The sequence below is a fragment of the Eulemur rufifrons genome, chromosome 6 (genome assembly GCF_041146395.1).
Source record: "Eulemur rufifrons isolate Redbay chromosome 6, OSU_ERuf_1, whole genome shotgun sequence".
NCBI classification, from domain to species: domain Eukaryota; kingdom Metazoa; phylum Chordata; class Mammalia; order Primates; family Lemuridae; genus Eulemur; species Eulemur rufifrons.
In genome coordinates this window covers 55,328,991-55,344,668 of record NC_090988.1, presented here as the reverse complement: position 1 = coordinate 55,344,668, position 15,678 = coordinate 55,328,991, and the positions used below count along the sequence as shown (strand labels likewise).

The following is a 15,678-nucleotide window of genomic DNA, read 5'->3' as shown; positions in this document are numbered from 1 at the left end:
CGCGCCAGCCGGGGCCCCGCGAGCTGGACGCAGACGCCTCCCCGCGCGGCCCTGCGGGCAGAGGGGACACTGGCCTCCTCGGGCTCAGATGAAAGGGGGGATATGGAAGTCCTTGTGCACTGAAAGTGCTGTAGAGCTCTGAGGGCAGGTTTTATTATTGCTATTGTTGTCATCATCATCATCATTATTTTTAGGAATTCTGCCCTTGGCTTTCTGGGGCTCTGGCGGTGAATAATAATAATAATAACTGACATTTACTGAGCATTTCCTACGTGCCAGGCACTATTCCAAGTGCTTCCTGTGTATTAACTAGTTTATTCCTTAAAAGCACCCAGATATTATCCCCACTGAAAAGAAAAGACATAAGATCTGAGAATTAAATGAGTAATAAATGTGAAACCCTTAGAAGAAAAGTACTATATGTGTTTGCTATTGCTCTTATTCCCATTTTACTGAGGAGGAAACTGAGGCACAGAGCGATTAAGTGACTTGCTCTAGTTGGCACTGATAAATAAGTGGGTTGGAACCCTAGCAGCCAGGGCAGGATCTATGCTGGTAACCACTGTGGTATCAGCTCAATGCCATAGGCACAAGGTGGGGGGGACCCCGAGTCTGGGCCCCCAGCAGCAAAGCCAGAATCTCCGTGAGAGTCTCTCTCCTCTGCCTAGAACCCCTGTCTGTCCATCATTCCTACCACCACAAACACCCTCATCGGAGAAGGAAGGGGACAAGATTTGGGGTTAGACAGCCCTGGGTTGGACCCTGGCCCCACAATTTCTGGCTGGGTGATCTTAGTCAAGTAACTTAACTGTCAGTTTGTCTTCAGTAAAAATAGAACATTGCCTCCCTCACAGGTCTGTGAGGATGGGCTGACATAGCACACACAGATCTGTTAGCACAGGGCCCAGCCCATCTTAAGCGCTCAGTAAACCATGGCCCAGTGCCCACCCACACTTCCACCTCCTCTGGGAAGCCTTCCCTGGCTGTGCCTCCCTCACTCTCAGGTGGGGTCAAGGCCCCTCTGCTGTGTCCCCTGGCTTATCCCCATCTCAGCCTGCTACACCCTTGGTCTTGAAATTATGACTTAATGTATCGGTCTCCCCCCCATTCACTGGTGTACCCCCAGGTCCTAGCACCACCAAGCTCAGCCCATAATAGGAGCTCAACAAATGTTTGCTGATGGAATGACTGAATCATAATAATCAGAAAGATAGCTAGTATGAATTACTGAGAGCCTGCACTAAGCCCAGTTCCAAACATTTTACGTGGATTCTAACTCATTTAATACAACAATCATATGAGTACTAGTGTTTTCCCATTTCAGGAAACTGAGGCACAGAGATGTGCCCAGTCAACAGTGGGGACAGGGTGTGCACCCGGTCAGTCTGGCTTTGGAGTCTGCGGGCTCAGCCATAAGAATTGAGTGGACATATGGACGCCTGCCAGCCTCCCCTCACAGGGCCGTGCAGAAGGCCAAAGACACTAAAGCGCCACACACGCACAAAGGCCATTGTAACTGAGCCCCAGAGAAGGCAGGAGTTCCAGCTCAGGCCCTGCTTCTCCCCGGGAAGAACTCATCTATGCAGTAAGGGTTGAACTTGATAATATCGGGGCTCTTACACTCTCGGGGTGCCTGTGAGCAGGCCTAGGGAACAGAGCAGGAGAGAGGGAAAAGGAAGCTGGGCCAGGAGAGACCTAGAAATAGCGTGGGCGCTTGGCCCAGCCCGGAGCAGAGAAGGGAGGGCCACCCTGCTGCCTCTGAGCACTCAGGTCGGAGGTGGCTCTAATTCAGCGAGGACTGCGGGTCAGAGTCAAGGTCCTGACCAAGTTAATATAATACAATAATTAAGGACAATATGAATGTTCAAGGACAATAATGATTGTTCAAAAGTAACCAGCACTTTACAGTTTGTGTTATTTCATCTGAGCCTCACACCAAGCTTGTGGCGTGAATCCCTGAGAACCGGAGCCTAGAGAGGCCTGGGGCTCGGTCCCAGGTCACACAGTGGGTCAGCGTCTAGATCCCGTGTGACCCACTGTTGATTGACTGATCAGTTTACACTGCAGCAAGTCATACTCTAGAAATTGCTCTGGCTCTTTAAGGAGAGAGCAGGCAGGACCCAGGTGGCATCCCTGGGCAACCAGCAAGCGAGAAAAATCACCATTTCCACTCATTAAAAGTTTGGCCAGGCAAAATGGGCACCTGGGGCGGGCAGATCTCCTTGGGGCTCAGGCCGCAGCTGGACCCGGCGTCCGGCCCAGGCTGCTGTAATTGGGCCCCAGGTGTCCTGCTGAGCCCGCGTCCCCCCAGGAGCCTCGCAGGCCACCAAGGTCCAGCTCATTATGGCCTAATTGGAGGCAATCACTCAGCCGGCCTCAGGGACACAGAGCGATGAGCTCAGAGTGAGAAAAGTTTGAGCAGCCACAACTTTCTCCCCTGCGGCCCACAACTTTCTCCGCAGTGGCCCAAACTTTTCCCAGCCCTGAGGGGCACAGAGGTTTCTCCAGGTTGCCCGAGCCCAGGTGCACCATGGATCCGCTGCTGTCACCGCTGGGGCTGGCACAGCCCTCAGTTGCAGCCTGGCGGTGTGAGGCGATGCTGGGCTACCCAGAGCCTCAAGGGTGCCCCCTACCTGGCAGGGCCCGCCCCGGCTCTATCCTCCACTCCCCACCCCATCCTGCGACACTTTTGGGGGCCTGGACATGCCCAGGGCCAAACACTACATCCCTGCAGGGGCAAAGGTGTCTGGTTGTCAACATGACAATGGGCCCAAGCACTCACCTGAGCCCATTTCCTCCTCATGCAGCCTCAGGAGGGAGGGAGGGTGATGTAAAGATGGTGACAGGGACAAACAGCTGCTAAAGGTCTTATGTGTAGCAGCCCATGTACTCACCTGAGAAGCCCTGTGAGGTGGTAACTATTACCCCTATTTCACAGACAAATAAACTGAGACCAAGACATTGTGCTTGCCCACCTCATGCAAGAGAATACTAGCTAGAAATACTAGCTTTGAAGTGAGACACATTTGAGCTCAAATCCCAGCTCTGCCACTTAACTAGCGGCATGAACTTATGCAAGTTATTTATTTCATTCTTCTTAGTCTTTGTTTCTTCACCTGTAAATTGGGGCTGTTAATCATATCTGCTTCATAAGATTGTGTATATAGAATGCCTACCATAAGCCTCGCCCAGAGGAAACATTCATTAAATGACTGTAGTTAATACTGTTTAATGTCTTGATGGAATAAACAAAGCACGGAATTTGGAGCCAGCAACTCTAAAAATATTTTTGCTCCCTGAATCCGTGGCAGGTTCTGTGCCAGGCCCTGGAATTTCAAGTCAGTTAGATGCTCTTCCTGCCCCACGGTGGGAGGATGAGACAAGGAAATAGACGCAGCAGCGTGGCTGATGCTGGGGGCAGGGGCGTCTGTCTGAGACGTCACTTACTCCCCCGGAACTCAGCGTCACGTCTATAGAATGGCGTTGCAGTGCGGGCCTCGCAGGGTGATCGTGAGAACTGGGTGTGGTGATGTAGGTAAACGTGGCCCGCGACTTTGGAGCCTCAGAGCGGAAGCTCTCACTGCTACACAGGAGAGGAAGCTGAGCCTCAGAAACCTGGAGTCAGAGCCCAGCTGGTGGGAAGCCAGGCCCAGGGAGAATCCCACGCTTGAGCACCTCAGCAGGAGCGGGCAGACTTCCCCCTGCCCTGCCCCGTCACTGTTTCACCCTGCAGGGTCGCTGACGCTCGCTGGGGCTCGACACCCCAGCCACGTGCGCTCCTCCCGGGGAGCTCAGGACAGCAGGTTAGCAGGAGATACTCAAATTCCCAGAAAGGGAATCACAGGCCAGGGGACAACCAGAGGGAGGGGGTGCTGGCAGACCCCCTCCGTGCCTCTCCCTGTTCAGAGGTACAACCTGTGAGCTCCAGGGACCCTCTCTCTGCTGCTTCCTTCACCCCCAAATAAGCCCACCACCTAAACGGAAACAGAGAGCTTGCTGGGGAAACACAACTTCAAGACATATCCCGCGGCTCCCTTCCAGTCAATCTCTCCTCTCCTGATTCTCAGCTGTTCTGCCCCTCCCTCCTCACAGACCCTTAGGAAAGGTCTGAGCTCAGTAGTCCCAGATCAGCATGACCGGTGTTCACGATGGGGCTGGGGCTGGGGCTGGGGCAGGGTGGCTCTGGCCTCCATTCCCAGGCAGGCCTCGACCCCAGGTGGTAGCAGAAGGGAGCTGGGCCCGGGACCTCCTTAGGGCCTCTGAATCACTGGTGGCCTCTTGGTGACCATTGACTTTCCCAGCAGGTCCCTGGCAAGACCACACTTGCAGGAGGAGTCGGAGACTCGGGGGAAGGAGGAGGCTGAGGATCTGGATGGGGAAGGTCTGGGGAAGTGACCCAGGTTGGTCCAAGGGCCCCTAAGGAATACTGGAGGGAGCCCAGTGGAGCCACACACACCCCTCAAGTTACACGTGGGAACCAGCAGCGGTGGGGTCTAGAGTCAGATTCAAGTCCCAGCTCTGCTACTTCCTGGCTGTGTGGCCATGGGAAACGCCTTTACCTGTTTCCTCCTCCATAAGAGAGGATCATAATAGAACCAACCACACAGAGTTGGTGCAGGGATTAGAAATCAAGTTTTTGCTAATATTTATAAAGTCCATACTGTATGTTAGTAACTGTGCTAAATAAGTTATAGACATTACTTCAGTGAATCCTCAGAACACCCCTGTGAGGCTTTGCTTGTTCGTAGCTGTATACCCACCACACCCAGCCTAGTAGGTGCTCAAACACACGCACTGAATGAATGAATGATTGAATGAAGATGTGGTTAGTGCCATTATTATGCCCATTTTTCAGAAGAGCACTCTCAGGTTCAGAGAGAGGAACTTGCCAGGACCGCACAGAGACAAAACTAGATCCCAGATCCCCTAACACCTGGCCCTGACACCAGCGTGGCCCAACAGGCCGTCCTGTGGGGGGTACAGGGGGGCGTATCAGGGATTTCTGAAGAGAAGGCGCCTCAAACTAACTAGCCTTGCCAGGCACAGACTGCACCTGCCCCACACAGTCCCTCCAGCGCAGGCGTGAGCCCCGGCGGCCCGGACCCAGTGTGGTGCTTGGGTGCCACCTTGTGGCTTCTGTAAGAAGTGCAGGCTGCGCCTGGCCAGGCCTCCAGCTGCTGGGGAAGGACCGTCCCACAGCCAGGAGAGGCCAGAGGGCCCCAGATCCTTGGCAAGACCCCAGCCCATATATGGATGGGAAATTCCAAAAGCTTTGCTCAGAGGCCAAAGAGCCTCGAGAGCCAAATAATTTGTTTATGGGTTGGGGAGGAGCTAGGATTATACTACTGGGGTCGCTTCTGTGTCCAACAGGGGCCTGAGGCCTCTCGGCTTTCTGCGGTGCCCATCCCAGCTGGCCTCTCACCTGCTCTTCCCACACGACACACACACAGGCGCCATATCGTGCCTCTTGTCCATTTCCCACTGCCCACAGCCTGAGGCCTTTGGGTCTGCAGCCTAGTTTCTTAGGGCCAGGATGTTCGGCCTGAGGGCATCTGAATGACTAGTTCCCATCCCTTCTGTATGTATGTGAGGCCCATGCGGGTGGGCTCTGCCCTGAGTCACACAGCAAGGCTCTGGCCGGCGGGCCCAGCACCCAGGCCCCGAGACTGTCAGGACAGTAGATTCTCAGTAAGGCCCCTCTACCTCCTGAAAATGAAACCGAGTAAGTCCTGTAATTCAGCCACGCATTCATTCAGCCTGAAACCTGCCCACATGCACTCTGGAGAGAGGATCTCTTCCCATTTCCCATTCCCCATTCCCGCAGGGGGCTGGGGGCTGCCACCAGCCTGTGCCCAAGCCAAGCGTCTTACAGGAAAGTTTAAGGACCAGGCCCAGACTTGATGTCAAGCTCCAACCCTGCCACTTACTAGTGCTGAGCCTTGGCCAAGTCCAACCTCTCTGGGCCTCAGCTTCGCATCTGTAAAATGGGTTTGATGATTACTACCTTGCAAGGAGTTTTGAGGTCTAAATGAGATATGGCATGTAACACCCCAAATGCAGGACCTGGCCAGGGCAGGAGCCGGTTAAATGGGCTATTCCTTCCCTGTAGCCCCTGGCCAGCCGGGGGAGGGGCTCACTGCGAGAGACTGGAGGAGGCTGAAGCCCACCCATCACAAATAATAATAGGGGCCTCGTGCCCAGAACCTTTCAAAGTCAGACCCCAGGCTCAGGCAAATCAGGGCAGGCCCTTTGGAATAAGGCAGTTGGTGCCTCATCTTCCTCAGGGCCCTGAGGTTTCTCCCCTTTGGGCTCAAAGAATGGACCCACAGGCAAGTCCACTAAGGGGGAGGAGGAGGCGCCTGGCGCTGGGAAGCACACTGGCTGGAGTCCGGTGTCGGGGTCCGACCAAGCTCTGCTCCGCACCTCCCACTGAAAGACCTTCTAGACAGGCCCCTTCCTCTAACCCAGGCAGGGCTGAGTCCCTGAAGCTTGTCCAAAGGCTTCTGTCCCCTGCCTGTATGGGAAGAGGTTTGAGAGCTGCCCCACCAAAAAAGGGAAGCCCCCTCACCTGGGCAGGGGGCCCCCTTGCCCGCTGCCTCGTGGAATGTGTCTCAGGCAGTTTTGTGCTGCTATAACAGAATACCTAAGACTGGATAATTTATAAAGAAAAGAAATTTTCTGGGCATGGTGGCTCACATCTGTAATGCCAGCACTTGGGAGGCTGAGGCAAGAGGATCACTTGAGGCCAGGAGTTCAAGACCAGCCTGGGGGCCGGGCGCGGTGGCTCACACCTGTAATCCTAGCACACTGGGAGGCCGATGCGGGTGGATTGTTTGAGCTCAGTAGTTCGAGACCAGCCTGAGCAGGAACGAGACCCTGTCTCTACTAAAAACAGAAAGAAATTATGTGGCCAACTAAAAAATATATATAGAAAAAAAAATTAGCCAGGCATGGTGGCGCATGCCTGTAGTCCCAGCTACTTGGGAGGCTGAGGCAGTAGGATCGCTTGAGCCCAGGAGTTTGAGGTTGCTGTGAGCTAGGCTGACACCACGGCACTCTAGCCCCGGGCAACAGAATGAGACTCTGTCTCAAAAAAAAAAAAAAAAAAGACCAGCCTGGGCAACATAGCGAGACCCTGTCTCTACAAGAAATATGATAAATTGGCTGGATGTGGTGGCATGAACCTATAGTCCCAGCCACTTGGGAGGCTGAGGCAGGAGGACTGCTTGAGCCCAGGAACCTGCACTGAGCTGTGACTGTACCACTGCACTCCAGCAGGGTAACAGAGCAAGGGGGGGGGAGGGGGGGAGGGGCAGCCAAGTTGCCCTTGGGACGCCTGTGCCCACCTCATGCCGCCCCTCCCCAGTTGTCCCTGGCATGGAGTCCTGGTGAGGCCTCCCCTCTCTGCTCTGCAGCCACGACACCTTACCCTGTCACTGGGCACTGTCCCCGCAGGAGGGTCTCCCAGGCTAGGGGGAGGCTCATTCCTGCCTAGGAAAGCCCGGACTTGAGAAGAGGCACAGCTGGGCTCTCTCAGTGTGATGAAGACTCTGTACCACTCGGCTGCTCTCTCTTTCCCAAGGCAAGGCTTGACACTCACCGCCTCCAGGAAGCCTTTCTGGCTTAGCCCTGCCCACAGGCAGGGCTGAGCTGCCACCCATCAGAGCTGAGCCCCTGGAGTCAAGGACTATATGACCAGAGCAGATGGAGAGCAGCACCCTTGCTTCCCGCATCATGACTGTCACACACACACGCCCCTACTACAGCCCCCTGCCCCCAAGCCGGCCCAGGCCAAGGGCACCCTCCCTGCCCCGCCCTCTCTCACTCATCCACACAGGAAGCTGTAGTGCTGAATGGTGGCCCCCCCAAAGATAGGCCAGGTCCCAACCTCTGGAGCCTGGGAGTGTGACCTTCATTGGGAAATGGGTCCTTGCATGTGGAACTAAGGATCTTCAGGTGAGATCATCCTGGATTACCCAGATGAACCCTAAATCCAATGACACATGTCCTTTTCACAGAAAGAAAAGAAGGCCACACGAAGACGGTGGCAGAGATTGAAATGATGCGGCACAAGCTGGGGGATGCCTGGGGCTGGGAGAGGCGAGGAGCGGGTTCTCCCCTGGAGCCCTCAGAGGAGTGTGGCCCCGCACTACGTGATTTTGGACCTCCAGCCACCAGAGCGAGGGGAGGAAAAATTTCTGTTGTTCTAAGCAGTTTGTTATCGCAGGCCAAGGAACTAATACAGAGCCATGAGGAGAGCAGTCAAACAATTCTCAGGGGTCTGAGCTGGCTCGGTGTGAGCTGACGGAGTGGCGTGTCCAGTGAGAGCCGCCACAGTCCTGGGGCAGCAGGGGGCCAGTGGCAGGTCCAGCAGGTGGGGGCCGCCTTTGCCTACGGAAGGGTCAAGGGCAAAGTGGAGGGGTGCACGGAGCCCAGAGAGAACACGTGCCAGGGCCCAGGGAGTAGGGGACAGTGGAACCCACAGAGGGGTCACCTGAGGTGTGCTCTGCCCAGTGTGAGGAAGTCCCTCCTCTTGGCAAACCCTGCGCCTGGGCCCAGGAGTGACAGGATCTGGAGAGAGCCCAGTGCGTCTGAGGCCCTCCTGTCCCAGGCTGCCCACTGGGCCTCTCACTGCCACCTCGGCCAGCAAGGCTTGAAGTGCACCCAGCCAGCTGCCCTGGGAGGGCCTCCCGGGCTCCAAACCCCACACCTTGTTTGGCTTCTGTCCTCCCCACACCCCAGGCTTTGGGACCAACCTGACAGCCCCACACCCACCGCACTGCAGGCGCTGCCCCTCGTGTTGAGCTCAGCCTTGGCCACCACGGGCCCTCACCCTCCCTGCCTGTGGCTGCTTTCGAGCTGTCCAGGCCTGGCCCAAACTCCCCTCCTCCAGGGAGCCATGCCTGAACCCCATCTGTTTCTCCCCTGGGCCCAGGACAGAGACCAGACAGGGGGTGAGTGGACACAGTGAGATTTGGGTCAGATGACCCATCCGAGCATTGCCCCAGATCTGCTGCATGACCTTTGCCTAAAATCTCTAACCCTAGATGCCATGACTCTAAATGGGATGATAATATCCTCCCTTCAACAGGCCCTCCCACAGCCTCGTTCTCCTGCTTCCAGCTCCCCCCTTCTCCCATAAATGTCATAGAAGCACCACTGGTCCTTCAAAACTCCCCACATAATCGGTGCTCAATAAAAGTTGTACCTCCTTGGAACTCTTGGCTCCTGGTTACTGACATTTAGAACCTACCTGCTGGACTGACCAGGATCCTTCAGTCCAATCCCTGACCCTGTTTGGGCAGAGCCTCCTTGGAGGAGGCTGCACGCTGGGCTGTACAAGGTCTGAATTCCCCCATCTGTGTTGAGTCCCTAGCTCCAGAGCAGGGACCTTGGGCAGCATAGACCAGTAGGAAGGGATATAAAACAAGGCTTGAAAACTTACAATGCCATACTTTGTACTACGTGGAAAGACAGAACATTGTCAAGATGTCGATGCTCCACAGATTATTTCATAGGTTTAATGAAATACCGATTTTCTAAATTACAATGGAATCATTTTTTAAAATTGGCAAAATGACTCTAAAGATTGGAAAAATAAAACTTGAGAATAACAAAAAAAAGTTTTTTTAAACAAAAGTACTTGTGGAGGTAAGTTTTATTTGAAACCAAAATAAATTATGACACTATAGCGATTAAAACAGTGCATTGGCCGGGCGCAGTGGCTCACGCTTGTAATCCTAGCACTTGGGAGGCTGAGGCGGGCGGATCATTTGAGCTCAGAAGTTCAAGACCAGCTTGAGCAAGAGCAAGACCCTGTCTCTACTAAAAAAAAAAAAAAGAAAGAAAGAAAAGAAAAGAAATTAGCTGGACAACTAAAAAATATATATAAAAAATTAGCCGGGCATGGTGGCCCATGCCTGTAGTCCCAGCTACTCAGGTGGCTGAGACAGGAGGATTGCTTGAGCCCAGGAGTCTGAGGTTGCTGTGAGCTAGGCTGATGTCACGGCACTCACTCTAGCCTGGGCAACAGAGCAAGACTCTGTCTCAAACACAAACAAACAAACAAACAACAGTGCATTACTCTCTTACAACTCAATTAAAAATGGGCCCCAATTGATTTACAAATTCAATACAATTCCCATCAAAATAACAACATCATTTTTCACAAAATTAAAGAAAACAATCCTGAGTTTCATATGGAATCTAAAAAGAGCCTGAATAGCCAAAGCAATGCTAAGCAAATAGAGCAAATCTGGAGGCATCACATTACCCAGCTTCAAATTATACTACAAGTCTATAGTAACCAAAAAAGCATAGTACTGGAATTAAAGTATACACATATATCAATGGAACAGAATAAAGAACCTAGAAATAAAAGCATACACCTACAACCAACTGATTGTTGACAAAGAGAACAAAAACATACCCTGGGGAAAGGACACAGTACAGTATTCAATAAATGGTGCTGGGAAAATTGGAGAGCCACATGCAGAAGAGTAAAACTGGATTTCCATCTCTCACTATATATAAAAATTAACTCAAGATGAATTAAAGACTTAAATGTAAGGCCTGAAGCCATAAAAATTCTAGAAGAAAACATAGGAAAAACTCTTCTGGACATTGGTGTCGGCAAAGAATTTGTGACTAAGACCTTAAAAGCAAATAGAGCAACAACAAAAATAAATAAATGGGACTGAATTAAAATAAAAGGTTCTGCTCAGCAAAGGAAATAATCAACAGAGTAATTAGGCAATATACAGAGTGGGAGAAAATATTCACAAACTATACATCAAACAAAGGACTAATATCCAGAATCTACAAGGAATTCTTACAAATCATCAGGAAAAAACAAGTAACTCCATTAACAAGTGGGCAAAAGATATGAACAGATTTTTTGCAAAAGATGATATACAAATGGCCAATAACTATTATGAAAAATGCTCAACATCACTAATCATCAGGGAAATGAAAATTAAAACCACAATGAGATACCACCTTACTCCTGTCAGAATGGCTGTTATTAAAAAGTCAAAAAACAATAGATGCTGGTGCCGGTGCAGTGCAAAGGGAACACTTATACGCTGCTGGTAGGAATGTAAATTTCTATAGAAAATAGTATGGCGATCCTTAAAGAACTAAAAGTAGACCTACCATTCTATCCAGCAATCCCACTTCTGGGGGTCTACCCAAAGGACAAAAAGTCATTATATCGAGAAGACACCTGCACCTGAATGTTTATCAAGCAGAATTCACAATTCCAAATATGGAATCAACCTAAGTGCCTATCAACTGATGAGTGGGCAAAGAAAATATATAACATGGAATGTTAGCCATAAAAAAGAATGAAATGTCTTTTGCAGTAAGTTGGATGGAGTGGAGACCATTATCCTAAGTGAAGTATCTCAGAAATGGAAAAAAAAATGTTCTCTCTTACAAGTGGGAGCTAAATGATGGGTATATATGGCCATAAAGTGGTGTAATAGACATTGGAAACTAAGAACGGGGAGGCTGGCAGAGGGGTGAGGGATCAAAAGTTACCTATTGAGTACAATGTACACTATTCCGGTGACAGATACACTAAAAGCCCTGACTTCACCACCATACAATTAATCTATGTAACAAAAACCATCTGTACCCCTAAATCTATTGAAATAAATTTTACAAAAGAGAAAGAATAAAATTAAACATGACTTCAGAAAAAAATGACAGGGAGAAAACATGTTCATGTGAAGACATGAATTTGGCTTGGGGCATTTTAAGTTTGAGGTTTCTCTGGGGCATAGGGTTCCTCTGACGGCTATTGGATACGTGGTTCTGGAACGCAGGGGCAACGTCTGACCTATAGGTGGAGGTATGTTCGTCACAGGTGCCCAGGAAAAGGTGAAAACCATGAAGAGGGTGAGGTCACCCAGAAAAGTGTAGGGTAAGGGAGCAAAGGGTCAAGGAGGAATGCTAGAGGAAAAAACCCTCTTCTCCCCTAAACAAGACCCCTCATTACTGGTCGCCTCACATGCCCACCTCAAGGCCCCATTTCTGCTCATACTGTTCCTCCAGCCTACAGGGCCCTGAGGGGATGTGTTCCCATTCTGGCCGCCCCTGGGACCCTGCTGACTGGCTAAGTCAGAGCCTGGGAGGGAGCTCTAGGGAGTTCCCCAGGGAGGAATGGGATAGATTTAACAGCATTCCAGGAACTCAGGCCTAGACCGAACTGGTATTACTACTCTCAGTCTGTGTAAGTCCTGGTGAGTAACAAAGTTAGTGCTTGCTGGGCAGGAGGCTGCGGAGAGGCTCTCACCTGAGTAATGTAGGGGCAGAGGTGGGCACAGGGACTGAAGGCTCCCAAAATGCTTTCACCGCCTGTAAATTCTCCTTGTAATTATACACAGTAAGCTACCCCACACAGTAGCTTAACCTAGGAAAGTGCTTTTTGTGGCTTTATAGATGGGGAGAAGGAATTCTTGCTTCCTCCCTCTCTCCCTCCCCACATCCTATCATGTTAGGCTTGCATTGTAAATTTTTCTTCTAGATGGCTCTTGGATTCTCTGAGTCTTGGGTCTCTCTGTGTTCTTGGTTCTCTAATTCTATGATCCCAGTGGGGACCAGGGAAGAACAAAGACAACCAAATTTCCTGTTTCCTATTGTTGTGGTTGTCCACCACCAAGTATTTGTTGAGATCCAGGCAGTTCCTGCCTTCCTTTTGGCCCTCCATATTTGCCTAGACTAGGGACCCTTGGGTACAGGGTCCCCGCTTCATCACCCTCCTCTCTTGCCCCCACTGGGGCAGCTTCAGAAGGCCTGTGGGGAGGGTTGGCCACATGCAAGCCACAACTCTGAAGCCTGGAAGTCTGGGTGGGTCAGAATGGGGTCTTCAGTCAGCTCTTGGAGTGGAGGGAAAAGGCAAAAAGAGAAGGGCTCTGTAGATCTTGGGCAGGTGAGCAATATTAAGAAAGAACAACACATAACCTAAATTTTTGTACCCCCATAATATGCTGAAATAAGAAAGGGGAAAAAAAAAAGAAAGAAAGAACAAAGACATTGCTTATCTTCCATTTTATTTCTATCCTCATATCGTAAGAAAATAGCTTGAAACCAGAAAAGGCAGAATAAAGATGTCTGAAAGAACTAAAGCCCATGCCCTATCATGGCAAGAGACCATAAGAGAGCATCTGAGGATGCCAGTAAAATTCAAATCTCTTGCTTAGACAGAGTACTTAATGCTCACTGAACAAATCTGAGCATGTGTTTGGGATTTCCCTCCAGTACATCCATGAGAAATCTTTGAAAAACTATGAATATTGGGAAAATGGGAGGGAAAGAGGTCAACATCAATTACAGATTGTTAAACTTAAAAGTTGATCCTTGTCAAACATCTAAAATAGATTTTGTGTAAGCAGTGAAAAAAGAAAAAAGGTGATCTCTAAATATCTGCATATCAGTTCCATTCTTATACATTTGCTAAAACTGGGAGAACCTAATGTACTTGAACTGAGTAAACCATTTACCAGCCTTGGCTTTCCTCAATAAATCTTTCCCTCATCCCTCCCAACCTACACCAGGCATAGTCAGACTTCCATCCACCGTGCTTCTGAATCTCTTTGTACAAAACTATTCTATAGCTCCGCTTATACTTGTACCATTACATTGGAAGAGCAACACTCCAAAGGGGACACTGGGAAACAGCCTTTTCTCTGCCTATTCTCCATTCATATGTGATCTGTGTTGCTCGTTGGATGAAATTGCAAAAAGTTTCTATTATGACTTTGTTAATTCCTAAATAATCTTAAAGCGTCCTTAGTTCACTTTTAATTTCAAAAACAACTTAATATAAGTTATCCAAATAGCCACTCCCACCTAATAATAAAAGCCCTAAACTTTGAAATTAGATTTTGCCCCACCGCCGCCTCCCCCACCGTACCTCCTTCAGACTGGATATCCAGGCTGGGAAATGGAAGCTGGTCAGCTTTGCCCCTAAATTTTTCTCCTATGCTTTCTTTCCTCTCCCTGGTTTTCAACCTGTGGCTTTTCATCTCACCAGATCAGAAAAAAGGAGAACAGATTCAGAATAGAAATGGCCTCAATGGAGCTGGCACCGGTCCATCCCGGGTTTGCTGTAGGTTAAAACAGATAGTATTTCAGAATCCATTTCTTGAGCATACTGTTACACACTTTATTTTGGCCATTGCTTGTCATTACTAGCCTAGAATGCAGACTCACTCAGGGAACAAAAATGATACTCCTTGTACTCCATGCACCCAACATATGGCCTAGCACAAAGCAGGTGCTCAGCAAAGATGTGAAGGAAGGAATAATCTGTAGCTTTATAGAAACAAGGAAGCAAAATGGACAAATGAGACTATGGAATGATGTTATTTCTTGAAGCATCTCATTAAATGATTAAAAATAACTTTTTCTTCTCTCTCTAGGAACATCAGAGACTCATGGAGGTCAAAGCCCCCAGGGCATCCTGGTGAGGCTGGGGCTGGCCAGGGCTGGTACAGAAACCAGACCTCCTGCCCTGCCCTCTCCCCAGAGCTGTCCTGCGCCCCCAGGGAAGATGTCAGGGTGGAGCAACGGAAGCTCCAACGCCTCCTACACCAGCTTCCTCCTGGTGGGCTTCCCAGGGCTGCAGGAGTCCCGCGCCCTCCTGGTGCTGCCCTTCCTCGGCCTCTACCTGGTGATCGTCTCCGCCAATGCCCTGGTCATCCACACGGTGGTGGCCCAGCGCAGCCTGCACCAGCCCATGTACCTGCTCATAGCCCTGCTCCTGGCTGTCAACCTCTGTGCCGCCTCCACCGTGGTGCCCGCCATGCTCTTCAGCTTCTCCGCACACTTCAACCGCATCTCCCTGACTCGCTGCCTGGTCCAGATGTTCTGCATCTACTTCTTCATTGTCTTTGACTGCAACATTCTCCTGGTCATGGCCCTGGACCGCTATGTTGCCGTCTGCTACCCTCTCCGCTACCCAGAGATAGTGACCGGCCAGTTGCTGGCTGGCCTGGTGGGGGCGGCAGCTGCCAGGAGCACGGGCATTGTTGCCCCAGTGGTGCTTCTGGCCTCCCGGGTCCGCTTCTGCCGCTCAGATGTGATCCACCACTTTGCCTGTGAGCACATGGCCCTGATGAAGCTCTCCTGTGGGGACGTTTCCCTGAACAAGACCGTGGGGCTGACCGTCCGCATCTTCAACAGAGTCCTGGACATGCTCCTACTGGGAGCCTCCTACTCCCGTATCATCCATGCCGCCTTCAGGATTTCGTCGGGCGGGGCACGTTCCAAGGCCCTGAACACCTGCGGCTCCCACCTGCTGGTCATCTTCACTGTCTACTCATCGACAATGTCCTCGTCCATCGTCTACCGTGTGGCCCGCACTGCCTCCCAGGACGTGCACAACCTGCTCAGTGCCTTCTACCTGCTGCTGCCGTGTCTGGTCAACCCCATCGTCTATGGGGCCAGGACCAGGGAAATCAGGCAGCAGCTGACAAGTCTGTTCCCAAGAACACAGCTGCCGGCCCCCACTGAGAAGCCCCAGTCCCTGTCCCCACACAGGCAGCTTCCCGGCTGATTCTCTAGGACCCGTGTGTCCTGAAATCATTCTCACTATCCGGCGAGGGGAGGGTAATTCTGTGAGTCATCCTTGCTGTATTTTGGCTTGGCTATTTGCACTTATGTTTGAGACTC

At 51.0% G+C, this 15,678-nt stretch overlaps 1 protein-coding gene across 1 annotated transcript; it reads left to right on the top strand.

The window, feature by feature from the left end:
• The first annotated feature begins 14,557 nt into the window (after positions 1-14,557).
• Positions 14,558-15,562, top strand: LOC138384043 (olfactory receptor 52K1-like). Its single transcript, XM_069469310.1, has one exon. It carries the CDS (start codon positions 14,558-14,560, stop codon positions 15,560-15,562), a length of 1,005 nt encoding a protein of 334 aa, XP_069325411.1.
• The last annotated feature ends 116 nt before the right edge of the window (positions 15,563-15,678 follow it).